Source organism: Hippocampus comes, unplaced genomic scaffold, assembly GCF_001891065.2.
Source record: "Hippocampus comes isolate QL1 unplaced genomic scaffold, H_comes_QL1_v1.1 scaffold2, whole genome shotgun sequence".
NCBI classification, from domain to species: domain Eukaryota; kingdom Metazoa; phylum Chordata; class Actinopteri; order Syngnathiformes; family Syngnathidae; genus Hippocampus; species Hippocampus comes.
Window position 1 is genome coordinate 867,452 of NW_017805139.1, and position 27,869 is coordinate 895,320.

The following is a 27,869-nucleotide window of genomic DNA, read 5'->3' on the forward strand; positions in this document are numbered from 1 at the left end:
TGTGCTCTTGACCAACCAACCAGAGGATGGAAAACTGCTGATGTCATCTTGGTCCAGCTGGCGCTAGGAGGGAAACTTTAAATCTCATTGCCAATATACACATTTTGTGTTCGATTCTGAAGGTCCTGGGCAGATTAGAGTGCCCTGGCAACACAAAGAGGTTCACATCTGATTGGACAAAAAGAAAAGTCTAACGTCCACATAGACAACCGAAGCAGTGCAGTCAAGGGAAATGCAACAAAATGGCAGACAATAAATCAAGACAATTCCATGAGGCAAATATTATTATTCGTGCTGTAAATGTAACCTCTGGCCGCCGTGCAAGACTTCTGCAGCCGCTACTGCGCATTTGTTGTTAAATTGCCGCTCTTTCGTTTCAGATACAGAACCCATCCTGGATTAGCGGCAGCAACGCAGCATCACCGGTGCCGGGCTGCGTGGTGCCCTGTGACACGGTGACCCCCTGCATGACCCCTCACCCCCACTCGGCCAGCGGGGTGTCCGAGTTCCTGGGTGTTCCGAGCCCCGGAGGTCACATGGGCCAGGCTCACATGGGCAGCCTGTTCGGAGGATCTCCCGGCATGGCCACGGGGCTCAACGCGTATGATCTCAACATGGACCCTGACCGCAAGTCCTCCAGCATCGCCTCGCTGCGCATGAAGGCCAAAGAGCACAGCGCGGCCATATCTTGGGCCTCATGATGCCGAAGGGGACCATCCTTATCTCCCCTCTGATGTCCGAGCCAACCTGAAGTGGGCTGAAGGCGCACAAATGAAAATCTACAGGCACCGTTTTCAGAAAAGGCTGCAATGCCGACAGATGCAAATGATGAAGCGATTCAGAAAGACTTGAAGCCCCAAAGTGAACGAGAGCTCTTTGTAGTGTGGGAGATGACTCTGTGGTGCTGAAGTGCAGTATTGGGGATGATTTTGGATTTCAAACTAATTCACGCACTTATTTGCTCAAATACAGGAAGGTTTGTTTGTACGGTGCTTTCAGTGAGATCAGGTGCTCTTTTATTCTCACTTTACTATTTAAAGATTTTGGAGTTATTTTTCCGGTGCTGGATTCGCTTTAGAATGAAGCATCTATACAGGCTATATTTTAAATGGAATTGAAAGCAGTAGCTGCAAACAGCCCCTTTGGTGTGCATTCAAACTTTTTCACACAATCAGTGAGGATTTTTGGTGGGGCCTCCATCCAAACAGTGCTAGCTCTCTTTCAATGTGGCAGTGATGGATATCTTTTTTTTTCTTTTCGGATCAGCAGTGTCAGACTGATATCAATAACATAACACCAACCATCTTTGCTTAGAAGAATAACCCGGTTGGAGATTACAAAGCAGCAAAAATGCTCTTTTCTTTTCCACACAAAACTGACCTTTGGCAGTTGAAACTTATTATGCAAGCGCGGCCCTCAATGTTACTTTCTTCTGTTTTTGAAATGAAGGACGCCATTGGACAGCAAAGCACGCAAAGAGAGTTTCGTCGCTCTCCCGTGAAGAATCAGGTTCTTCCGCAGCAAACACCTTCAAGTATACCTTTATGGAACTGAACTTTCATTTCAGAGCATGCTCTCCTCGATGCTTTTTGTTTACCTCCCTCCAACATGGATGTCTCAAGTCCACTGAGGGAAGTTTGATTCTTCCTCCAGATGTCTGAGGACAGAAATAGCAGATGACGTTTGCGCTGTTAAATCACGAACACCATGTTAAGGTACGTTCCTTTGTTCGCAAGGTTTGCATGGTACCAGAGCATGAAGCCGTTCCCGTGTAGTTGGGCTTTGGGCACAGTAACCGTTGAAAATCCCCTAAATAGGAACCACATTCGTGGGTCTTCTCAGCAGGTGAAAGAAGTGTAGGGCAGGCTATAATCTGTCAGCAGTGCACGTCACACTGGACTCCCAAATTACATCCAGTTTTACCCCTTGGTCCAAATCCAAGGCATATGCAGGACATAATCTGGACTGTATAGTCCATATATCAAAAGTGAGAGGATTGGCTTGGATATGTGGACATGGGGCCCCCTTCACTTGCCGAGGGCTTGGGCGGAGGTTTCTGCTGTGTTCCGGTGTTCTGGGAAAAGGACAGTGCACACAGCTGTGCTCAGGGGCTAAATGCAAAACAAACATGCCTCACACATGCTTCCCCCTCAGCTGTCATGTCTCTGCTTTCAAAGGACCCCCGCGCCCCTCCTCACGCCGCCGCTCTTCGCTTGGCCCTTTGCACAACATGTCCAAATCTGCGGCATCATCGCAGAGTTCTCTGGCTCAGGGTCGAGGCGCAGCCAGCCCAGGAAGGATTTTTAATTAACACTGAGCCCCGGGGAGCCGGCAGGATTGTGTGTCAGGACAGACACGCCCGACTATCTTTGGGCTGCGCAGAGTCCAGAGACGGAGACTGTATAGACAGAAAGTTATGTTATCACACATAGTCATGTTTACAATCATCCTGCTCACGTTGGATCAGCACGTCTCCATCTAGGCTGCCTATATCCTCCGAATGGAACACGGAACATGAGTTGATGGGTGATGTCATCCACCCACTTGGTCTCCTTTTACTAAATACTACTGAAGTCATGCAATCAGTACAGGAGGATTTGTATTATAATATGTGCATGTAAATGTTACACGAGTCTTGGAGATGGTCCACTCGTTTTTTTTTTGCTTATCAAGTATTTGTGTCCGTTGCCCTTCTTATACTATTATGCAATTGTTGTAGCTTTAAGCTATCGTTGAAAGCAAGACTTGTGTGCTGTTTTTGTGTGATTAAAGTACAATAATTTATTGTACCTCGTTTTGGTATTGTTTTGCATCCATCCATCCATCCATCCATCCATCCATCCATCCATCCATCTTCTACCGCTTATCCGAGGTCGGGTCGCGGGGGCAGCAGCTTTAGCAGGGAAGCCCAGACTTCCCTCTCCCCAGCCACTTCCTTCTAGCTCTTCCCGGAGATCCCGAGGTGTTCCCAGGCCAGCTGACATAGTCTCTCCAGCGTGTCCTGGGTCATCCTCGGGGTCTCCTCCCAGTGGGACATGCCCAGAACAACTCACCGGGGAGGCGTTCAGGAGGCATCCGAATCAGATGCCCAAGCCACCTCATCTGGCTCCTCTCGATGTGGAGGAGAAGCGGCTCGACTCTGAGCCCCTCCCGGATGACCGAGCTTCTCACCTTATCTCTAAGGGAGAGCCCGGACACCCTGCGGAGAAAACTCATTTCGGCCGCTTGTATCCGGGATCTCGTTCTTTCGGTCACGACCCATAGCTCGCGACCATAGATGAGGGTTGGAACGTAGATCGACCGGTAAATTGAGAGCTTCGCCCTTGTGCGAGCTGGACGTATCTGTTTTGCAAAAGATGAAACAATTAAGACACTTTGCGATAACATGGATATAAGGTGAAACGGCAAAACCCACATAACTGCAAAAACAAGTTTAGAGTCATGCTCAAAATTCCACTTCCCTTTTATTTTCCAGTGTTGAGGAAGTGCCCAGGTCTTGACAGCTATTAGAAACTGCCAGTGCATCACAAACGATGACTTTGCTGTGTATACCCGCATTTCACCTATAAATCCCAAAGTTTCTCTCATTCCAAGATCCTTTGAGTACCTTTGAAGGGACACAAGCCATGAATCGAGATTGCACAGTCGGCAAGAGTGTGACGCTTAATGAAGAAGACAAAAATACAAACTGCAATCTTTTGAACCGCTGACACTGAACAGGGTGGATTAGGCAGCCTATATTGACAACAGGTGACAGGATGGGGAGGCGAGGGCGGGGGACAATGTCATGGAGGCTGATTTGGACCTTCAAAGATTCCAAGTGAAGGCGGATATCAAAATAAAAATAAAACTCGCGTCATGTTTCAACAAACACATTGTATCAACAACGGGGAAAAAAAGCTCAAGAATTAACAACAGCAGACTTATGGGAGAGTTTAAAATTTTTATTTTACAAAAAAAGTTAAGATTACACACAATCAGTCACAAATGTAAATGTGCTACAATGACCTGACGAGTATCAAAACAAAACAAGGCATTGCAACATCTTCAAATCTTTAACATCTAATCAATAAAGGATAGAAAGAACATCCAGACATAAACTTAACTGGATAAATAGTATTGAATCAACAATTGCACACACAAATTCAGAACATGTCACTCATGCTACTTGGAGGTTTGGTTATCGCAACTTCATTCTATTGCGGGTTTTCATTTGTGACCGTAACTTGACCTATTGCCGTTTTACCATGCTATCTTGCAGGGTGTCTTGCTATTATTCTTCCGACTAAGTCGGATCAGTCAAAAAAAACAAAAAAAAGGTTTTGGGAAGGCAAATTTGTTTTACAAAAACCAAGAAAACATGAACATTAAGGGTTCACTCAGAAATTCAATCTGACGCACATGCACTACTTAGTGTCCTGCCCGCACATTAATTTCCAAACGCAGCTTATGTTCTAAGGCAGGGGGGCCCAAGTCCTCAAGAATGCACCCAATTCAGGTGATCAGCTCATCACAAAAACTTTGGAGAAGCCTCATCTTGAAAGCCTTAACAGAAGCGTAATGCCCCTTCCATAAACAGTGAACCTCTACATCGTGGATTTGTGCCTATTGTAGGTCATTTTTGGAACGTAAACCCCGCGACAAATGAGGAATCACTGTATATTGATCTGTAAAATGTGTCAAATACACAAGCAATTTTCCATCACATACACAGAAAACAATCCAGTAGCTCGACAACAACTCTGTGACCAACAGAAAATCTAAATATTAGATTTTTGAGAGCACCTTTTTAAGTCAGGGAACATCTTGTCTTGTTTGTATGAAGCTAACATAGAAGCATCAACTATACAGTCGATTTGGCAAGAATGACTTTTTCCACTTCATTTGCCCAGTACAGTCCACCAAATTGTTTGAAGACATTAACTATGGAATAATAAATTAGCACTACTAATCATTCTTTACATGCATATATGTACACATGCATTGATCCCATAATAATATCAGTGAGGACCCCAGATCAGTCATGATTAACATTAGGTGTAAAAAAAAAAAAAGAATTTAAATTAAATGCAAAATCACTGACGGGAACATAAAACCAACGTACAAATGAAGACATGATGTCAGAAAAGTCAAGTGTGTCTCTTCTAAAGCTGTGATGAGCTCCAAATATGAACGACACGCTGGTCAGAGGCTGCCGATGTTGGGGAAGCTCTTGAGTTTCTCTGGGAAGTCGTCTTTGTAGAGAACCGGGTCGGCCCGGTGCTCCACCACTTTCAGAGGCATGGTGCCAAAAACCGACGCAAATTTGTTGATGCACTCCGATCTAGCGAGGAAAACAGAAGCAATTTGGGTTCAAGTGTGGAGGTGAATGTCAAGTTGAAAGAAACAATTCAATGGGTGAAAAACTTGGCATGTTTCCTCAAAGATGAACTTGATGTGAACGGATTTAGCTGAGAATTGGTGTGATGCTTTGGTATGTCAGAATGTCAAATTGATTAAAAAAAAAACAACAATACCGCTCGGTTTCAACAGACATTGTCAGAGAGCTATTAATTTAACAACATATTTAATACTGCGGTTACAGTTTGCAATGTTGCAGAACTACACTGCACCATCCTGAGAGCTGTTTCTAATATCTGGTTTATGGAGGGACGCCTCATGATAATGTGACATCATCCATCTATTTTCTATACCTTCCTCATTTGGGACCCGGTTGAGTTAAGTTTATCGCAGCTAACTTTGGGCAGGAGGCTCGGCACACCCTGGACTGGTCCATCGCCAATCGCCATGAACAAAGAAATCAACAACTTATTACACTGTGGACAATTTAAAGTCTTCAGTTAACCGAACATGCATGTACAGCAATAGAGGTAGACGTTTTTAGAGGCTGACATTTTTGGGGGAATCCCATGCGATTCCCATGGGATGGGCATGAACTTTACCTTCATCATGGGATTGGGACGGTACAGGATAAAAAGTTCACATGAGCAGACAGGAGCGGGAATATCCAGTTGGAAAACAAAAATGTTGGACAAAATAGTGATTGGTTTGTTTGTTGAACATATAAACAGAGAACAGAATTTTGGTAGGAAGTGAAAGGGAAGTACAAAAAAAACCTTAAATGAAGAAAAAAAAAGTTATTTAGAACATTTTACATGTGCAAAGGAAGTCGGAAGAGGTAAAAAAAACTTGTGAGAGAGGGCGGCCATGCGGAGAAAAGGGACAACAGACTGTTCAATAAATGTAAAATGAAAATTGCGGGTTTTTTTCTTCCTTTCATTTTCATGTGAAAACTTTCAAGGACCAAAATAAAAAGAACTGATTAAAAACATTACTCATCATAAGCTACAATTCACTGAGCCGTGGCAATTTGGCGTCTTCCAAAGGTATAGTTATGACACTGACAATGCAACACAATGCAGTGTGATGAAATTTGGTGTTTTATGATAGATGAAAATGACATTAGCACACAATTCAGCGCATTAATGGACATAATAATTTGCCAATCAGGCTTCACTCTGTGCGGCTGTCCTTGTTTGTCGCTGCTGACATGAATCTATCAAAACTAGCAGCAGTCAAGATGAGACTCAAGTCGTGAGCTTTCAGCTAACATGAGACTTGTCGGCTAGTGTCCGCGTGCCATGAGAGCCACCAGTTGGTGGATGTGACGTTTTGCCAAACATAGATTGCAATTATCTACCTGGTTGGGCAATGTGACCCATGATTTTTCAGGACTTTTGTGAAACCAAATACAGACACTCCGTAAGGTAGCTTTTTAAGTACCTATAGTTGCCACAAAATTGTGGCAAAACGCTAACTTGGTCTAAGTAAAATTTTCACCTCACTTCAATACAGTTTCTTGGCAGCGATAAGCCACAGTATGGCGACAAAGCACTACTTTTGTCTAAATGAAGCTCCTCAATTCACTTTAACATGGCTCCTTAGCCACATGTCACCAAAGTAACATTGTTACTTGGGTCCAGCTTTGGCCTGAGCAGAAAAAACATCGAAGGGGTATTTTTACAAATAACGAGTATTGGTGCCCCCCCACCTCAAAAAAAAAATTAAAAAGCTAATAAGTGAATTGGCTAATGCATATTTGCAATTTTGCGGGAGTCATTGTGCTCTGAGTTGTGTCCATATAAAAACATGGGTCAAGGTCCACCGTTCTGGGTACTGATAAAAGTGACAAATCAGAAGTCTACAATCAAACTAATAAACATAGAATTCTGCGTCGGCTAATTGCATTACCTCTCCACCATGTGCGTCTGATCCAGGGACAGCCCATCGATGGCGGTGCACTCAGGACACTTGAACTTCTTTCTGGGGGTCACCTAAACAAAATCACACCCCCAAATGTCAAGTCGAGTTTCAAGCTAATAAACGGTCCTGCCTGTTGAAATAAGCCTGCCACTTCCAACAGGACTGCATGTGCAGTGGGGAGAACGTTGCCTGTGCAGAGTGATGATGTATGACTTGGCTGCGTCCAATAGTCGACCAGTGGATGCGTGTGTTTGGCGGAGGAAAGACAGTGAAGTGAAAGACTTTTCTGAAAGAACCGTGTGAGATATGGTGCGATGGGGTGAAAGCAAAAGGGTGTGTGCGGATTGTGATGTGGTGGCAGCGTGTGAGTGTTTCCGTAAGCTTCGAGGGGGAGTCTACAAGGCCCCCACCGACCCCGATAAAGGAGGTTAAGGCAGGACTTGGGCTTAGGTCCCGAAACCTGGATGAGGGGGGCCATGCAGTGAAGTGTCAGGGTGACAACTGATAGGACCCAGAGATGTTGGTCTGCTCTGTCTGTCTTCACTCCCACCCCCACCCCCACCCCCTTTTCTACAAAGTAAGAGCCCCCAAACCAACCGATGACATGAACGTACCTTTATGGGGGCTTTGCCAGTAATGTTGGCCACGAGAAAGTTCATGGCGATATCTTCACAGTTCATGTGTGCATCGACCCAGTTCTTGATATCTCCAGGCATCTTGTATGTGTACAAGTAGTTGAAGTACTGCAACAAAAAGAGTCACATGAAAATGTTGATTAAGAAGAATAAAGCAGTCAGTGGATGACCCTAGAGTATGTAGGAGGGGGTGGTGTGGTAGAATTGGCTTCGAACCTCAGCGTGTGTGTGTGAGCTGACAGGAGGTGTGATAACCTTGCCCAGCCTGCAACGTTCTGCTCATCCATCAATGTAATCTTGCCGTCTAACCTTAATAGTCCACACACAGCGGTCTACAGGAAACTGCTCCCCCACTCTAACCAAATGTCATCTGATCTTCATTTATAATGAAAAACATCCTCCCCAAAACACATTACATCTGAATTATCATCATCATCATTTTTATTATTATTATTTTTATCATGATGCTAAAACAAAAGCTTGACCTGCTCAGAAGGAAGCCTTTGTGAAAGTAAAAACTACTGGGTCACCTTATGGTAAAAAGCAGCGCCCGTTAGAACCATGGAGACTTCGTTGGTCCACTCCGATTCGTACTTCCACTTTCCCATTTCATGGTCCCACAGGTGCAGTCGCCCTGGGTAACCCACAAGCCTGTCAGGGAACTCCCTCCATACCTGTAGAAGGTGTCAGGATAGAAAAGACAAAAGATAGAGGTATGAGTATTCGGACAAAAATATTCATTCAGTGTTGAGTCGAATCTAAAATAGTAAATAAAAAAAAAATAATAATAATAATAATGCCACTATGACCGATGCTTTCTTTGAATCCTTTGTCCTGAAATTGTTCGACTATTTTCTCACGCAGTTGCTCGCAAAGAGGTGAACCTCACCCCCGGCTTTGCTTGTGAATGACTCAACAATTCAGGGAAGCTCCTTGTATCCGCAATCATGGCACCAACTGTGTTCCCAGTTAGCCTGTTCTAAACTGGCATTTGATGAGCATTCCTCAACTTTCTCAGTCATTTTTGCCCCCTGTCCCACCTTTTTGGAATGTGTTGCAGCCCCAAAAAAAGTGTATAAGTTTGAACATGAAATATCTTGTCTTTGTCGTGTAAACAATTAAATCATGGTTGAAAACAACATCCCAACTTCATTGGAATTGGGTTTGTGTTTTCCCAAACAGTGAATGACTTTGGGCCTCTTGTATAGACTGTCTGTGTATTGCTGGCATTGAGACAAGTCCCAGTCTACATGAAACTGACCCACCCAAAACACCAAGTCACAAAAAATATTTTTCAATTCTGGTCACGGGGCAGGCGCTCACCTCATGGCTGCCAGCCTCACACACACAATAAATGTACTGGTTGAAGTGAAGTGTGGCTTATGGCCATAATACTCCTTTGAGAATGCCTGATCTCATCTGACCTTGGAAAAGGCCATCGGAGCTTGACAGCTTCAAATACGTGGCCGGCTTTTGCGTACCCCAGCCTTAGAAGTTAACTGTACAACAACAAAGAACAATTCAAAGCTATTTGTGTTTGCAGTTTTGCCGGCACTCTGCCATCTTGTTTCTACACACATGCCTACACAATCAGGTTTTTTTTGCTTTGTTTTGTTTGTTTCTTTTTTTTTTTTTTTTTAATTTGTTGTACTGATTAGACAGACAATAGTATAAACATAGAAATCTAAACAGATCAAGGTTGACTGTTCCAAACTTTATTGTGGCAAGCTAAACAAAATTGTACTGCTTAGTGGAAAACATTTGACCCCGGTTCGGAAAGGGAAAGAAAAAGGGCGAGGGCATGGAAAACTGGCAAGGGAGGCTGAACAAAAGTGTGGCAACATTTCAGAAGAGTGGCTTTATAATTCACGAAAATATTCAGCTTGAAGCCCATAGGCCGTGAGTGTCAACTCTTCTACTGTGCTGCTTGTAATTCTGTGTAATTCTCCTTAAACTGGCAACAATTTTATTAAATTGCTTCTAAGTGCAGTCAGGTGAGGGCAGGGACATTTGTAGGCTCTGAGCCCATCATCATTCCTCACTCATCAAACGTGAACAGCACGCAGTCAAAACCTTCTGATGGGACACTAATCTTAAAAAAAAAAAAAACCTTACGGCTTGTGATCACGAGGAAATGATTCCTGGCCCTGACCAGAGCATCAGAAGAAACGGGAATCTTTTAGTTCAGGTTGTTTCAAACTTGCTCACCTCATAGCCAAACTGCAGTTCATCAGATGTCAACATGATGATGTCATCATCAATGGCCAACACAGCTTCAGTCTCGATCTCGTCGTAGGGGAAAAAGCGGTTACTCAGCTTGTTCTCTTTGGTGCGCACAACTTTGAGAGGCACACCAACTTTAGGCCAAAGAGATTCTGACAACAGAAAAGCAAAGCAATAATTTGGCAACAAAATTAAACAAATAAAATAGATTTTACTGAAGAGAATAGTGTGTCTGTTAACACAAAGATGACCCAAACTTTAGAGGTTTACGACAATAGTGGACCAACCTCGACCCTTGACATTTAGCACAAACATCACAGTTCTGAGTTACACGCAACACTGAACAAACTTTGATGTTAAAAGACAGATGAGCGTTGCTACAATACAATACATGCTGATTTATATCGCGCTTTCACAACAGCGGCAGCTGTAACAAAGCGCTTAACAAAAGAGTTAACATTTGTTGGTGTTTTATATACCGAGTGAATCTACAATAGTGCAGCCCACTGGCCTTGAGAGGCCAAAGTGTAAACAGCAGGTTTTTATTTTTATACAGTATATTCTTTTTTTAATTGCTACTATTTTAATATATCATTTTGTTCTCATTTATTTCTGGTTATTTTAAATTATACTTTAAAGTTGAGCTTTGGTCATTGAATAAATGCAATTTTTTAAAATCCAATATACCGTAAATTCCGGATTTCAAGCCGCTACTTTTTTTCCACACTTTCAACACTGCGGCGTGTAATATGAAGCAGCTTTTTAATTATTTTTTTTCCATCGCGGGAAAAACATGGACCAATAAAATGAATGAGTAGTTCACTGAGGTCCAATGAGATTGTATGACTAATCACAACTTCCGCTCTTCTCGCCGTAGCGGGGAAAATGTGTTACCTGGCAACAGTCGACCAATAAAATGAATGAGTAGTACACATGGGTCCAATGAAATTGTATGATTACCGGTAATCACAACTTCCTTATTTCAGTCTTTCTTCTAACCCTGATCAACATGGAAAATACCAGACGAAAAGCATATGATGCAGCTTTCAAACTAAAAGCGATCACTCTGGCAGTTAAAGAAGGAAATCGAGCTGGTGTCCGTAATCTTGCCATAGACGAGTCGATGGTGCGAAGGTGGAGGCTCCGGCAAGAAGAACTGAGCCAGTGTAAAAAGACAACCAAAAAGACCCATGCACATTTGATTTGCCTCTCACTCGGACTGTAAATAAAAAAGGTGACTCCTCCGTCATATTGAAAACAAGCGGCCACGAGAGAACACATTTTACCTGTGTTTTGAGTTGCGCAGCATCGGGCCTAAAGCTGCCACCGATGATCATTTTTAAGCGGCTGACTACAGAAATAATTTCATATATCTTTTCCCATTTATATGATTTGCATTATTCTATTTAAAGCCTAGTGGGCTGCAGTATTTCTCCTCGTAATTACGCAAATGCGCATCAAGATCTCTCTTTGTCTGGCCTCTTATGTGTTTCAGCGAAATTTCGTTGTGCAAATGCATTTATCATGCTCATAAAAATATGGAGATTATTTTAACCTTAAGAAATGTTTGCGTTTTTTTTCTGCGGGGGTTCAGCGGGGGACCGCATCCGCGGCCTCACCCGGAGGCGCTCCAGGCGGCAGGGACGCAGAAGCAAACCCCCGCCTACTCATTGGCCAGCGGCGCATTTAATTACAAAATAGATTTTTCTTCATAAATCTGAGCATGCGGCTCTTAATCAGATGCGGTCTGTAGCCCGGAATTTACGGTATGTGTTGACTGATTAAGATTGTAATACTGTATAACTGAATCAAAATGGTCATAGTTGAAGACCATAACAGAAACAAAATGACCAAGGGCATGGCAAACATCATGTTAGCTGCCACTTAAGTGCTTGCACAACATTTTTCAAGGGGTTAGAGACTTGCTTGCAGTATATTAAGCGTGTATAACAGCATTTCACCACTTCGAGTTGTATTTACAAATTGAACACGCCTGTGAAGGACATATGATGAAATTTACCACTGACAGGTTGTGCTGGCAATGGAAATATAACATCACTGTGTTAGGTTAGTGCACGTGCAAACTCTTGCAGTTGTAATTATACAAGAGGCAAATGTCCAACATGTTTTTTAAAGATCTTGGGAAGGAACCGTGGCAAGGATGACAACACACACTGATTAGACACACAGTGTCCCCCCTCATTAATTGTGTTAATGAGCATTTGCAGACTGTGAGAAGAGCTCTACTGTGGCCAAACAATGTCAGATGACCTGTCAAAAACTATTGGAGAGATATTCAGGTATGTTAGGAAACCATTTTTCTCTTTCAGCTCAACTGTTGTCTTTCCGTCCTTTATTTCTAGACTGGCAGGCGACAGCAGGAAAACTGTGGGCTATTAGTTGAGTTCAGCCTTGTCGATCCATTCAGTCGGCATGGATATTGGTAAACTTAAAAATCTGATCAAATTTCAGTGACTGACTTTCTCAACTCCAAATCAAATGAAATCCTTTGCCGTGTTGCCTTTTTCAAGTGACTGCATGTATACATTAGCGATTAAGATATTGGAAGCGATAAAAAGACAACAGCCTGTGAAGCTTGGTGTGAATCAAGAGAAAAAAAGCTTACAAGAGGGAAGTAAGTATGCTAAAAAACAAACAAAAAATTACCAGGTCCTATCCTTGATTGTCAATACATGTTTGACCTAAATAATGAAAATATTAATAATGGAATAGGAGGCCTATCTATCTTACACAAAATACCAGAGGAATTCGAAATAACAGTTCAACGTTAAGTAATTACGACCCTCGAGCCATTCAACTTCCTATGCACTTGACTTAGACCTGAGAGTCTGACCTGTCAATGGCCCCTCGTTAATTCTAATGGGTCACGCCACTCCAGCCAGGCGCCGCTGACGCCTCTGATCAAAAGGAAACACACGGCCAGGAGAAAGCACTTCAAAGCCCCGCCACTACTTCATTATTTTCGTCAACTCGGGTGCCAATGGCAGAGTGAGACAGGTTAACAGTGGTTTACTATTTGCATTGCTCCGTCAACAAACAAAAATCATTAGAGGTGCAAGAAAACATAAGCTTCCCGCAATGTGCCAAAAGACAACAAACAGTCTGTTTCTGACCTGGATGCTCTAAAACGTTACATTAGGCGTCCTCATAAAACTCGATGAAATGCTTGCAACTCGAGCTGCAATGGAGAAGTGGCGAGCCGTTTTCCGATTCACACACGTTTTACCGTAGTGCACCTAACATGACGTAGGGGGAGCTCGTCATGTTGATGAGTGAATGGGTATACTCACCCTCAGGAGGACTCTTGTTCTGGTTATTCCACACCACCAGCAACTTAGCCAAGCTAGGAACTTTGGAAATTTCTGTGATGACTCGGAAAAGACTGTCGACTCGATCGTAGGTCAGCACCACTGCTGTGAACCCGGGCGCTCTTGGTGGAATAAGTGGCAAGAAGAGGGGACTGTTCACACTGGACCACTTCTACAGACGACAGAAGGCAAAGACACATACAAACAACACAATTTTACACTTTCTTAAAAGTATTTGGCAGGACAAGTTTCTTCAGTGTAACACGTGGATGTTTTCCTATGATGTACGGCGCTTTAAGACTCCCTCCACAAAATGGTGACGTCAAGCGCAATCGTTTTCAAATGATGTATTTTATGAGTACGCAACAATCATTCAGTAGTGTGTCTCATGAGGACTAATTGACTGGGCAAAGCACGTTGACTCAGTCCATCACAGAAACCTTACAGAAGCAAGGCTGACTGTCTCCTCTCAAATATCAACGGGCCTCGTGGTGCTCAAACGATGGGTTCGAGAACCATGAGAGAACGGATTCAAGAAATGTGAGGAGGTTCAAATCTGGAAAGCAAGTGGTGCGAGTTGGTGTTAACAACTGCCTGACTATCTTCAAAGTTGTACTCCTCTTTCATTAGTCCCCATTAAAATGACCTATAAAATGTGGGACTTTCATTGAACCCATCAATCAGGTCAGCTTTCTGATCCGATGTACCAAAAACAGATCATTATCAAACATTATTTTGACATGGAAAGTAACAAAGTCCGACAATACAAATGAACTGAAATAATATTCCACATGCAGGCAGGCCTTACTAGAACATATAAACAAGCGCCCTGGCTGTTGCGATGACAAAAATGTTGCAGTGAAAAGCTGTTGAAAAAGGGCCATACATCTGTGGTATTTTTGAAGTCCATATAAAGCGTGACTGTACGATAATGTGGCACCTTCCACAACATAAGCCCAAGTCAGCTACAGCTTCTTATACAACATCCGTTACTAATGCACCAGTAAAAATGTCCTTTACTGGCAAGTGGAAATTTCCCTGTGAAAGTTCACACATTGTCAAACAAGTAGATAGGGAAGTCATTAAAGTAACTCATATAACACGCATATTCAAATACAGAAACCACTTCAGTCATTTGTCAAACTAAATCAATTGGATTAAAAGACATCTGTAGATTAATAACTTCTGACAGATCAAAGAGCCGAATAGTCTTTCTTTCATTATACGTTTCTGATTTTTGGAAACTGATCTTCACATTACGCAAAATGCACAGACACGAATTTATTATTTGCAAATTAACGATGTCTGAAACACATTCTAAGAGGGAGAACGGCATGCCAATGATAAGAAGCAACAAGCAGTGTTCCCTACACAAACATAAAGTAGGCTCTTATGCTCGAAAACTAAGAAGATTCGAACAAAAGGATTAAACATGTGGTGCAGTGTCAGTAACTATTATGACAGTGATTGTTTTTTTTAAAATTGTTTTTGTTGACTTTAGCATTCATGTACAAATCAGTACTGGGCAGATTCATTTTTAAAACTTTAATATGAAGCATCAACAGAAAAAGCAACATGTGCACTCCTTACTTTTAAGATGCTTATCGATGCGGCAAAAGTCTCAATTTACTCCGCAGCTTAATTGATAGCCAAAACACAGTTGTATAGACCAAAACATCTTAAAGGCTGAGAGGCCTCAACCTTAAAAGTAAACCCTTTACTCACAAGTCCTAAACAAAAAGCAGCCTGTCCTCCATTCTGAAACCCCAGTGTAACAGCACCAGCAATTCTGGAAAATGTGCTTTCAATTACCAGCCTAAAAGACTACATGAGGTGAGGGGTTCGGAGGGGAGGTGGGGAGGTTCTCTGACTGATTTATTTTGTGTTTTGTTCAAGTTCTTCATGCCGTTCATTCATTGAACTGATCCCTAAAAAACTTCACCTCCAAAAATCTTTACCGTGCGCCAATTCATCTCTCGGTCAGAACAAACCTGAATGAAGGGGAAAACAAAGCGCAAACGTCGCGCAAAGGCAGAGCACTTCTCGACTGAACAATTAATAATTCTGTACAACGGCACAGTCCTATTCCTGTACACCTGCCAGACTTGGTTCAGAGCGCTCATAGACAAACGGAGAGACACTCTTACAATCACCCCTCCCCACTGATTTAAGACAAGAGAGACCGGGGCTGAGTAGCGGCTCCAAAGATGTGGCTGCATTGCCAAGCTGTGCGTAGCCACAAACTTTCACAACCACATGAATGATAAACAGTAACAACCATCCTATCATTCACAAACAGATCAGCTCAGACATGCAAGAACTTTTTCTCCCACCGCAATGGAGGCATCCGCCTCATTTCGGACTACTGCTGAGCCCGTTTGGTGGAGATCGAACACTGCTTGTGTGGTGCTCCATAAAACACAATGCCATATGCACAGTGTATTAGGTGTTACGCAGTCCACTGAATCAGGGAGCTCTCATGTTGTAAATTATCTTGATCTGTAAGCAGGTAGGATATTACCTATGTTGTATTGATGATCTGTTTTGCTATTTTTTTTTCTTTTTTCTTTTCTGATGGTTTTTCCCTTCACAAGTTACAATTATACTGTACTCTTTTTTTTTTTTTTTTGTGCATGTCCGAAATACAAATAAATAAACGGTGGTCATACATTTAAATACTATAGTGGAGTTGCATATTTCAGTTTATATACAATATATATTTTTATGGAAAAATGCATAGCTATTTTCTAACAGCCTAATATTGATTTCTCGAGTTCTATAAAGGAATAATCCATCAATCCTTCCTTTTTTTTATGTTTTGAGGTAGAATAAAATGTGTGGAAAGCACTTGAAATGGATGGATGGAAATAGAGGCTCTCAGGATCTTGGTGTTTCATTTGGTCAAAAAATGAACTTGGTAATTCACCTGCTGCTGCCCGAAATTGTAAACATTTATATTTTTATGTTTCTGTCAATGCTAATACATTAATGTGGAGAAGCCCTTTCACTGAAATGTTTAGAGTGCTCGAATAATAATTCTTATTTTACATAAGTGTTTAAATGTACTGTTTCGAACAAAACGACAAAATTTTAAAGCACATTATTATTCAGATGTTATTTGCTCAAATTCCAGAACATAAAAACATATTTTTAGTTGATGAATGTTGTGCTTGATTAATTTCTGACTTCTGATAGAGCCTGGTGAGCCGGATCACGTTTAAGTAGAATAGGGCGAATTCAGTTTGAAACTCTTCCTTCCTGATCAAAATGGTATGAATGCTTTAAGAGCGGACTGAAAGTGAAAGAGTTCACATTAAGCTTTTGCCGTTTTTAGTGGTCTAAAAATCTGAGAAGCAATGTTTTTATTCGAAAAACAAAATGAAATCAAAATAAAAAAACTGAATGGCACAAAATGTCCCTGGGACGCATGAAGGCGTAAAGACTTCAAGTCACGTTTCAAAGTGAAGCAAGACCACCACAAACAAATGGAAGATAAACATGGCACAATAGTGACATGGGCGAGAAGTTAAGTTCTCTAAACTGATGAAAAGACAAGCCAAAAACCGATCGGAGTGGCTGCCAAGAGGCCTACGGCAACATTAAAGTCATTGCAGAATCTTTTTGGCAAGCACTAGTTGTTTACCACATGTGACGATGATCTCTATTCTCCATTCTACAATAATAAAATCAAAGCACTGCAATTTTTTCCCAAAGCCAGAGACACTCTTTCAAAAGTGTGTGTGTTATGGTGAGATGAGACTGAGTTTGAACTTCTATTCAGTCACTGCACATTACAACAAACTAGACCATATGCAAAGAGACGCATGGTGACAGTAGTGTCATGTTGGGGCAATTTTTCTGAAACCGCTTGAGTCACAACTCACAATGGAGTAATTAAGTCTCCAAAGTCTTCAAACATCACAGTGGTGGGCACTAACACATTAAGTATCCGTAAGAAACCTGAAAAGACATTTAGGCTTTCGGCCTGACCATCACCGAAAAGCATCCATCGAAATTGACAAAGAATGGCATCACTTCGAAAAGATCTTTTGAACAGAAAACAGAAAATCAGTGAGGTGACATGCTGGGGGCCGAGCACATGAAATGCTCCACCAATTCACAGGTTTGGAGCGTCTTTGCACATACTGCAAAGTCAAGATGTGCGTTACTGATAGACCTTTACATTTTTAATTGAATTGTACATATTGCTTCACAATCAGCGTGGAAATATTTCTGTAATTAATAAAGTAGTGGTCATATTTGTTATATCACAGAAAATTTGCCTTTAAAAGAAAAAAAGTCCACAGTCATTGCCTCAATATTTTAAAATGTGGGTCATTTTTATCATGGTGCACGTAAACGTCAAGACTTAACAGTTACATACCACAACAGTTGGATTGTTCCACTGCTCGTATGTTTGTGCAGCATATGGGTAGATGCGGTCATTAATGATCTGCAGCGTCGTCAGGCCGATGGCCTTCATGGAGCTGAAATAGGCTTCCCAGAACCAGCGTGCCTACAAACAAATGAAACAGATGGCTTCATATTTTACCATACTAAAAAAAAAAAAAAAAAAGACACTTTCCCATTACTTGTCACAACAAACTGGACAAAGTGGACTTCCAATTAAATACATACATATATTTTTCTTTATTCTTTATCAATACATAGACATGGTATGAAAGTCTGGAAAAGAGAAGAACATTTTAAATAAATAAATAGATCGGTAAATAAACACATAAATAATCTCTCTCACCACACTTGTCTGTCTGGTTCTGGTACTTTGGAAATCAAGATTCTCTGAGCAAAGGGGGAGGGGGGGGCAAAATACATTCATTTACGCATTCAAATGTATTCGGTTAGATTTTTTTCCAGTTTTTTTTATTGGTAAGAGGTAAAGACAATTCTTGCATGGTATTTTGTAGACGAAGGAAAAAAATGTTGGGCTTAAGGGTTTTGAATTGATTTTTCATCAAAGTGATGATTTAGACTGCAAATTTCTCCAGTGTGGGACAAATAAAGGTGATCTTATTAATTGGAGGACCTTTGCATGACTATGCAAAGAGTTGAATAGAAGGGTTTCGACAGTTTTCACAAAAAAATCACACCCCCAGTTATGTTACTGAGCTGTACATAAATGTTCACAATCACACATTTTTACTGGTCCCAAACCAGTGTTTGTATCACTCGCTAAACTGTAAGGCAGGGGTGCCCATTACGTCAATCGCGATCGACCGGTAGCTCGCGAACTGGTCCCAAGTCGATCGCGATGGGTGTAGAGGAGAAAAAATAAAACATTTGTGTGTCTCTGTGCATGTTAGTAATATATTTTTTATGTTAATGCACACTGCACCCTAATCATCCTATCAGTCTCACTTTCATAAAAAGTATTGAAAAAAATAAAATAAAATGTAGCAGATCATCTTTAACCTAAGGTGGCCCGTGACCTGCGTCACCGGAAGTTGTTAGCGCTCAGCAGTCTGCAATTGCAGCTTGTGGTCAGAGCTGTTTGCCAATATCTTTTATCGTTATCATTATTCTCATTCAGAGTTTGTTTCGTGTACAATTCACCGAGGGCACTGGCAAAGACTGGCAATCTGGAGGGCCAAGAGAAGCATTTTAAAATGGTACGCGTGAGCTACGATAGTTAACAGGCTGCAAAAGTGCGTCGCATGCCTCCGCGTGCGTCTGTTGCTCTTCATGGCATGCGTGTGCGCGGTACGGGTTGATCGCGGGAGGTTGGTTGACCGAAAAGTAGATCTTCGGTCCAAAAAGTTTGGGCACCCCTGCTGTAAGGTTAGTTCATAACACATTAAATGCATCTTTTATTTTTAAAGAGTGGTGAGGAAAATCCAAAAAGACTTTCCTAATCTCCTGGGAAATCTCAACACTTCATCAATCAGAAGGTGATGAAAGTTTTCTTTTCTGAGGAGGAGGAGGATGTAAGGAAACCGTGCTGGCCTGAGGGAATGACCCACAGCCCTCCCGCTCCCCCATTACTGCACAAATTTTTATGAGCTGGAATGAAGAGGACCCTTTTTGTTCCCCCATTTCAAATGCAACATTTCACAAACCATGTGCAACTCTAAACCTTTATTCTTGTTTAACCTTTTAAAGCTTGAATGATAAACAAATCAATCATCACTAAAAAGTAAAGGATCAATAAAGAAACCCAATTAAAAAAAAATATATATATATATATATATATATATATCGAAAGCGACAAAATCTCACTGTAAATATGTGCAAATTGTTAATAAAGAATTAATACCAGAGAAAAGAACTGAGTTCAAGAGCCCACTCTCTTTTACCATTTAAACCATTAGAGAAGAGGTCAAAGTCATGAGCACAAACAGTTGGGAGTACAGAAGTCTTTGTTTAAGTCTACGTGTCAAGTATGTGACAGATGGCTGCACCTATAGAGCAGATCTGCGAACCACTGAGTGAGCCGTGGCGAGAACCAGGCAATCATTAGTGATTTGGACTTAATCAAAAACAGCAGCCGAACCACATGTCAGCTGCTCACTGGGAATAATGTTGTGCTACACATTAATTAACACTTTACCTTTACCTGTGCTTTCACACACACATGCACATCTTCTCTTTCTTTCCAACTCAACATGTTGAGACCTGCAATCGACTTCTTGATTTTATCCATCCATCTATTATCTATCCATTTACCCTGATGCAAAGAAACAAATACATTCGAGTTTTAACTTTATTATAATCATTTGAATGATCGATTAAATCATCGATTAATCAGATAAAAAAAAAACCCACAAAAAAACGTTTTAATTTCCATCTCTTAATTTAAAAAAGGATACTATTTCACATTGACACTGCAGAAATTGCACAACCATTAATTATGATTCAATTTCTGGTTTGCTCCAAAACAGGTCGGAAAATGGGCCAAAATGTTGATCACTGTTTTTCCAAAGTACAGTAAAGTTCTGGACTATCAAGTAAACAAAATATTTAATGTTGACTTTAGAAATTACGAACATTCAAAAGCTTCACTATGACTGACAATCAATCACCACAAGATGACAATCCAGTCAAAGGAAAATTATTTGGGTCAATATGAATGAAATATAAACAATTTAAATGCTCAAATTAGACCTTAAAAGGGCCCTAATATTATAATAGCACTGAGAAAGTTACATTTGGTCAACACCACGAATACAAAACACACACTTAGCTATTTGAATAAGAAAACTATGTCCGAATTCCAACATAACTTGGAAAAATGAAAACAGCTTCAAACCAAAGCCTTGTGAGCCCTCTGCTGGTAAAACTGATAAATTGCAACCCAAACAACACTAAATGTAATCTAACATATCAATTTCTTCGCATTGGTGAATTAGTTTTGACTGTTTACGGTTTTGTTTAGAAACTTTAGAGAACACTGAGGTCCTTTGCCGCATTTATATTAAATCCAGCATATCAAACTTAACAGAAGCTTCAGATGGTAGTTACTATGCAAGTCAGCACAGATGTTTGCAGTTATGCAGTTAAAAAGAATTGGTTGCTTTTAAGCCTTTGATTGGTGGTACACAGTTTATTGGGGTTTCTTCTCAGTTAGCATGGGCTTTGGACAGTGTAATCTTGTTTCAGATCTGGTTAGACGTTATTTGACACCCATCAGTCATCACACACATGCCATAGTAAAAAGGAGTACCATTATTTAATTGAATAATTGGTAAATAGATTAAAGTTGACACAAGGAATTAACGAGCAGCAAATCTCTTTTAACTGTGGTGGATACACCAAATAAATGGAGACATCAAATTGGATGTCTGCTGTCCATTTTAAAACGTAGACAAGAAGAAGGAAATTTTAAAAAAGTGGTACTAATGTCAGTCAGAATGTCTGTTTTGCCATTAACACAACATAAGCCAGCCTTTTTTTTTTTTAAATAACAGCTTCAAACTCATGGCAATAATTACAGTGGTGTGACAGTCAGAGTAGCAACTGTCACCATCAGTGGTCTAGATCCTGTAAGTAACTGTGCTGAACCAGGCAGGTTGTCATGTTGGGTTTGCCCCAGCTTAGATGCCTTGGCAAACACACAGTTGTTTGCTTCCATTCTTTGAAGCAAGTGCATATCACAAGTACGGCATGCTGCCTGTCTGGCTACAATATTTGTAATTAGAATTGAACCGCTACCTGTCTCTGCATCTCCTCCACTTGTCTGTGCGGAATACTCTTCAAGATGGTATACATCTCCGAGAGCTTCTCTTCTGGGATAACCACCGATGCCCTGTGCCAGATAACCAAAACAACGTAAGTGAGTACAGAACGGACGACATAAGTTCTTTCACGCTTAATGAACGCTGGTCTGAATAACACTGACCTTTTCCAGTCAAGAACTTCAGAAAAAGGAAGAATGTAGGAGTCAGCAAGGATGACGGGGACACAACCGGCTTGGAGCACATCACTAAGAGCAGCCTGACCCAAACGTGCACCTCTCAGCACCACACAAAAGGAGGATTCCTGTAGAGAAATTGGAAAAGCATTGAATATAGTTCATTGACACCGTGACAACTTTTATCTTGAAAAAGAGGTATTTGTATGCAGCTGTGCTTACCTGCAGGATCTGCGGGTAGTCATACACTTGCCCCTTGTAACAGCGCTTTCGAGCAGAGGCAGCTCCGTGGGAGAGATTGCTACACTTGTCCAAAAGAAGCAGAGCTTCGCCATTTTCTTCCTTCAGGCGTTCAAGTTCAGCCCTGTACTCACGGTGAATGGCTGTTTGAGATGACAGGATGAAGTAGCGGCGAGGTCTGGAAGATTAAGATTGAAAATGATCTAGCACAAATACTTTAGTTCTGTCACATTATCTTAACAACATACAATTGACCCACATTGGATCTGGATTAAAACTTAACCTCACCTCAAGGTTTATTCATTAAAATGTCACAGATGAACCAATGTTTAAGCCCTATATATGCCTGTGTTCTCGGAATGCTGGTGTCCAGGGTTATGCATTACTCAAATTTCGATTATAACCCAAACCATTGTGCATTATTAGACTTTCCTCTCTTTGTACATTGCTGTCAAGCTTTATTGCAGCAGTTATTCCATCCAATTATCTGCTTGACAGTTATCTTTGAAATGCACCAAACCGCTACGTAAACTTCACTAAGATAACCGCACACTGGCGCAGTATATGGCTGCAATGAGCTCACCCAGGCTGTCTCTCGGGCAGCTCAACATCAGCAGAGAGGGGGCTGTAAACTGGGATGCTGACATCGTAACCTTGTCTGTACGTCCATGTGGAGAAGCCGCCTCCAGCCAGGAGCGCTCTGAAACAAAGGTGAATTAGTCAATAAAGTATTTTAACAAAACAGACCAACAAAAATACATGCAGGCAAGGTTGATATTTTGGTTACAATCCCCTTATACAGTGTATGGTCAAGTGTAAATTTGAGTGATGAAGTATTTTGGGGATTCCGTTCAACTCAAAAGGCAGAGGCAAAAACACTGAAATTCTTCCACACCTGGTTCGAATAAAGTTTCATGCCAAATAGACTCTTTGGATGAGCTCAGGAAATTCCTTACATCTGAAGATATTGTTCATCAGCTCACACTAAACCACCAACCATCACTTTAATGTAGAGGATATCTATTTGTAGCTATTAGTAAATATATACTTCGCCTTCTGGAAATCATCTTTTAACATGTGTGTTCTGCTTCGAGTATGAGATCCAGCCAAAAGCTTAGCGTCCATACAATCAATCATTTTTTTTGGCGCTGTGCCACCTACCATCCAGTCCATGATACGATCTCTTTTATTAAACACAATATCTTGATAATAGTAGGAGATCATCTGAGGACACTAATGAAATTATGCTGCAGCTACTGACATGCACTTTGCTGGGTAGTGCTTTCCCCTCTCTCGGGAAAAATGCTAAAGTAAAGGGTTACACATTTATTGTTTCCATTTTGTCAGGCCCCACCCCAGTGCTGCTGGCAATATTATCTACACTGTACAATTAAGAGAGATTGTTCATGATGAAGCTACCTGTCTCTGGGCACATCCAAAGCAGTGTTGTAGTCTGGTGGGCCTCCTGGCAGCATGTTAAAAAGTAGATGATTCATCCCCTTGTTCCACCTTAAAAAAACAAACAAAACCGAAAAAACTACTTGATGCACAGAGTTACATATTGCCAGGATTAAACACGATTGTAATTAATTGATTGAACTCATTCAGTACTAGCCAATTCTGGAGCAAGTCCGAAAAGACGTTTAAAAACGTCTTTGGGAGTGAATGAGTTTTAAGCAAATAATCAAACATTAAATGCCTGTGTTACTGTAGCAACAAGGCAAAGACATTGGCGTTGCTCTCTCTTTGACCAAGCCCACAGTGGAGTACGAAACAAGAGAGGACAGGGCTAACTTCACCCAATGTAAACAATTAGCATTGGCCATCCAGACCTGTCTCCCATTGAAAATGTCAAAATACAACAACGGACACCCCAGACTGTTGAGCTACTTAAGTTGTACATCAAGGAAGAATGGGAAAGAATTCCACCTACAAAGCTACAGCGTCCTCAATTCCCAAATGCTGATTATTGTTAAAAGGAAAAGTGATGTAACACTGGAGTAAACATGCCTTGTCCCAGTTTTATTAGAATGAATTGTCGGCATAAACTTAAAAATTAGCAAATACTGTATTTTCAAAAAAATAAAAATACATTCGTCAGTTTGAACATGCAATATATCGCCATAGCGGTGTATTCAACTGTTTATAAGTTGAAAAGGATTTGCAAATGATTGACTCTATTTTATTTACATTTTAACCGATGTCCCACATTCTCTCGCAACTTCTTTGGAACTGGGGTTTGGATACTTAAGTTTCAAGCAAGTCTTTAATCATTCCATTTTATTTGCTGCTATTACCTACCTATTCATTAAGTCAACTCAGCTTTTTATTTGTACATGTTTACCAGTGACTGGTACTACAAAGAACATGGACGGTTTATACACTTGCCGAGACAATTTCACCATTCAATAAAGAACAGGTGATAGTTCAAGCTCTCTCTCCATCTTTCTCTCCGAGGCCTTCTTGCTCTGCACCCAGCAAATGAGGCACTGCAGTCTGCCGTGACTTTCATGAATCTACGGTCAGGGTGATCAAGAAGCTCAGTGACATCAACATCCTCACCCTGGCACTTCATATAGTATATGCTTGTAATTCTATTTATTTTATTATTGGTTGTCTTTTATGTTTTCAGAACCTCAATTTTGCTGCATCTGTACGATTCAGTGACAATAAAGGTTTTCTATTCTATTTTATTAAATTTTTCTAGACAGCACTTTGTTACCGTTGTGGTTAATTTTGTGCGTTGTGAACAAATTAGAGTTGAGCTGTGAATATGTATTGCCATACTTCTGGACACTTACTATAACTTAATGACCCTGCAGATTTTTGTTGATGCCCTAAATGTACTGTATATTTTGTGGCTAGTTTGCTATAGTAATAGTGGTTCCAACGACCAGAGACACATTGCTTGAGTGTTTTAACATAAGTTGTCTTGTAAAGATGATTCTGACTCAGAGTTTTTTTTTTTTATTTTTTTTTTTAAGAATTCAACTGCAAGTGAGACATTTACCTAGGTAGCATTGCCAGAGCCTGGGCAGTCTCTCTGATTCGCAGGGAGTTCTGATTCAGAACATCAGTTGATGGGACAAAAAGACAAGCCCTGTTGACATCATCAGTGTAAAAGTCGCTGTCCGAAATGGCGCTGAGAAGGTCATTATATTCACGCGAAAGTCCAGTGCTGCTGATGGGAACCCCAAGTTCATCAACAAATCTCTGCAGGGGGTAGATGTAAACCTAAACAAAGAAAAATAAAATCTCAACAAAAAAAACACACACACACACACACACACACACACACACACACACACACACACTGACACATATGAATGTGGTGTGGAAGTGATGCACAGGAGTAATTACCTTGATTCGGTTCTTAGGGTTGTAGCCACACCGATACACATCAAAACAGGTGTGCATGCGACAGCTAAGGTCTCCCCTTTCAGGGATGGGACTCGAGACTTGGAGGCGCATCAGGGGAGCATCATGAACACTGCGCTTGTCTACGGTCCAATCAGCGGTGGACTCAATGGAGTGAGGCCAGAACTGAAACATCCCAGTGGCGATGAGGCCAAACAACACCACAGAAAAGAGTGTGATGTAGTATATACGGTGCTTGGTTTTCATCCGTGGGATTAGAGCAGGTCCCCGGGAGCTGTATTTACCAGAGGCATACATGTCTGCCTCCTGCCTGCCTACCTAGCCTCTGTAATGACATAGTGACATATTCAGTGTAAAATGATTCACATGTATGCATTGTCTTACAGTATTTCTGTATTTGTCCCATATTTCTTACCACTCCACACACAATTTTACAAACATTAAAACAATTACAGTCGTATGTAAGGTTCGGCACCCATGGATTTGCATATTCTGTGATTGTTTTTTTTTTCCTCAACAGTTTTCAATGTTTTTGTTGTTCAATGTTTGTTTTCCAGAAGTGCACCATCCCTCCCATTCACCATTTTCATAGAAAACATATCGTGAATGTGATTTTAAAAGAAATGTTGTTGGAGTTTGGAAAATGTATTATTGTAATTATTTTTTTCAAATAAGGAATGGATTGATATAATGCATCCATAAGATGTAAAGCCCAGACAATATGTCAAATTTTCAGTTAGATTTTATACTGGTGGGGTAAAAAAGAAACAAAAAAGTAACTACATAGAAGTAATATTTTCTTAAAGGCTTAAATACTACAGTATAAATACTCTAAATATCAAATAATCATTGCAACTTCATATTATCGTACTGTATCATATCACAAATACACAGGGCCAGTGCCGGTTAGCGTACCAAAATATGGCTCATAATGGCTCTAAAAAGGTTTAATCGAGGACGGTGATAAAGAATATTAAAAGGAAATTTTCAATTTAAATTTCAAATTGTGTGCAATCGGGTATGTGCACAACGTAATTCTGCATCTGGCAAAACGTGTATAAGCACTTGTGAATGGCGAAAGTGACGGCGACAGCAGTCGTTGGAACTTTAGTTTCGCTTCAAGCAACATATCATCAACCCATTGTTTACCTGTACTTGCCGCAACACGTAAAGCCAGTTTTTCCCGATTTTGGTGACGTAATCTTCCACAAATGGCGTACTGCTCTTTCGAGAAACGTCGAAGTCGTTATTCGAACTATACACGACTGTACATACATACATACATACATACATGCATACATACATACAAACAATGCATATTTATTTATTTAAGATAAGATAAGATAAGATAAGTAAACCTTTATTAGTCTCGCAATGGAGAAATTCCCAATTCACAGCAGCAAAGTTATGAAAGGAAGAAGTAGAACAACAAAATATAGGAGCTGCTGGAAAGGCAGCCACTCTCGCGGCGCCATTTTGAAGTCAAAATAACAAAAAATTTAGATAGCGCTTTCACAACAACTAGGGAAACCTGTTCCACGGTGAGTGCCCAAATTTTCGGAACGCTATCCGCGGCAGATACACGCATTATTACATACGTCATACACATTTAATAAAACAAGTTTACTTCAGGACAATTTGTCACCCCTAACTCTGATATGAACACCCCTGCTTGTAATCTGTATACCCTTGCACATAATAGCGCAACAAAAAACACCGTATTCATTAGTATGGCAAGACAGATACTACCAAAGTGACCACTTTCACTTTTCACTTAGATTTTAGACATAACACATCTTAATGCTAACCTACCAAACATAGTTAGCTACATTATCTCACGAAAGTCATCTTAAAGAAACGTTACCAACAATCGAAATGTATTACTGCTGTCCGTTTAAGTGTCGACCATTGCGTCGTTGCGTGTTTTACTTACAAAGATGTTTACCAGATCCAGTGTTGACAGTTCGGCGTTAATTCATGATAGCATGCTAATTTAGCAAAACACGACCACTGGAGCCCACGGTCACACCCGGAAGTTATTCGCCCTTTTCTGTGCATCGCGGAATGTAATTCAGACGTTTCCTCCCTCTAGTGGCTGCACCCTCAAACGTGCACCTTTTACACAATTTTGCTGTGTAATTTCTGCAAATGCTGTACTGTGCGTTCGATTTCGGGAGTACAAATGTACGGGAGCTCTTCCGTACAAATGTTCTTAATCATTAGGAGTCTTTATTGCCTTCCATTTTGTATTCCTGTTTCCCTGCCTATGGCTCCGGAGTTCTCAATACAGTGGTTTTAACGGCCGGGTATTAGTGTACAGTATCAAAACGGAGTCATTGAAAGAAAATTATCTAATCCAAGGTGCTTGAGGTTGCTGGATCAAAATCCATAAAAGCTAATACCATACCTGTATATCGTTTCATTTCAGCATGTAAA

At 41.0% G+C, this 27,869-nt stretch overlaps 2 protein-coding genes across 5 annotated transcripts in view; one reads left to right on the forward strand and one right to left on the reverse strand.

Moving 5' to 3' along the window:
- Positions 1 to 2,789, forward strand: part of LOC109514467 (homeobox protein aristaless-like 4) — a 28,552-nt gene extending 25,763 nt beyond the window's left edge. Inside the window, exon 4 of the mRNA XM_019867598.1 lies at positions 381 to 2,789. Coding sequence (XP_019723157.1) covers positions 381 to 701 — 321 coding nt within the window. The 3' untranslated portion in view covers positions 702 to 2,789. The remainder of the gene's footprint in view (positions 1 to 380) is intronic.
- Positions 2,790 to 4,231: 1,442 nt separating this feature from the next.
- Positions 4,232 to 27,493, reverse strand: ext2 (exostosin glycosyltransferase 2). Of its 4 annotated transcripts, none has more exons than XM_019867463.1 (15): positions 27,367 to 27,493; positions 25,416 to 25,758; positions 25,066 to 25,289; positions 23,475 to 23,564; positions 22,639 to 22,755; positions 22,038 to 22,233; positions 21,804 to 21,943; positions 21,617 to 21,710; positions 17,835 to 17,966; positions 13,433 to 13,622; positions 10,107 to 10,273; positions 8,429 to 8,572; positions 7,878 to 8,006; positions 7,252 to 7,334; positions 4,232 to 5,323 (listed from the first exon to the last, which is right to left on the reverse strand). In XM_019867463.1, the coding sequence occupies exons 2-15, from the start codon at positions 25,728 to 25,730 to the stop codon at positions 5,185 to 5,187; spliced, it is 2,160 nt and encodes a 719-aa protein (XP_019723022.1). In that variant the 5' UTR covers positions 25,731 to 25,758; positions 27,367 to 27,493; the 3' UTR covers positions 4,232 to 5,184. The 4 variants fall into 4 exon arrangements, with proteins under 4 accessions (XP_019723022.1, XP_019723023.1, XP_019723024.1 ...); XM_019867464.1 differs by having other exon boundaries at positions 27,298 to 27,485; XM_019867465.1 differs by having other exon boundaries at positions 27,379 to 27,482.
- Between the last annotated feature and the right edge of the window lie 376 nt (positions 27,494 to 27,869).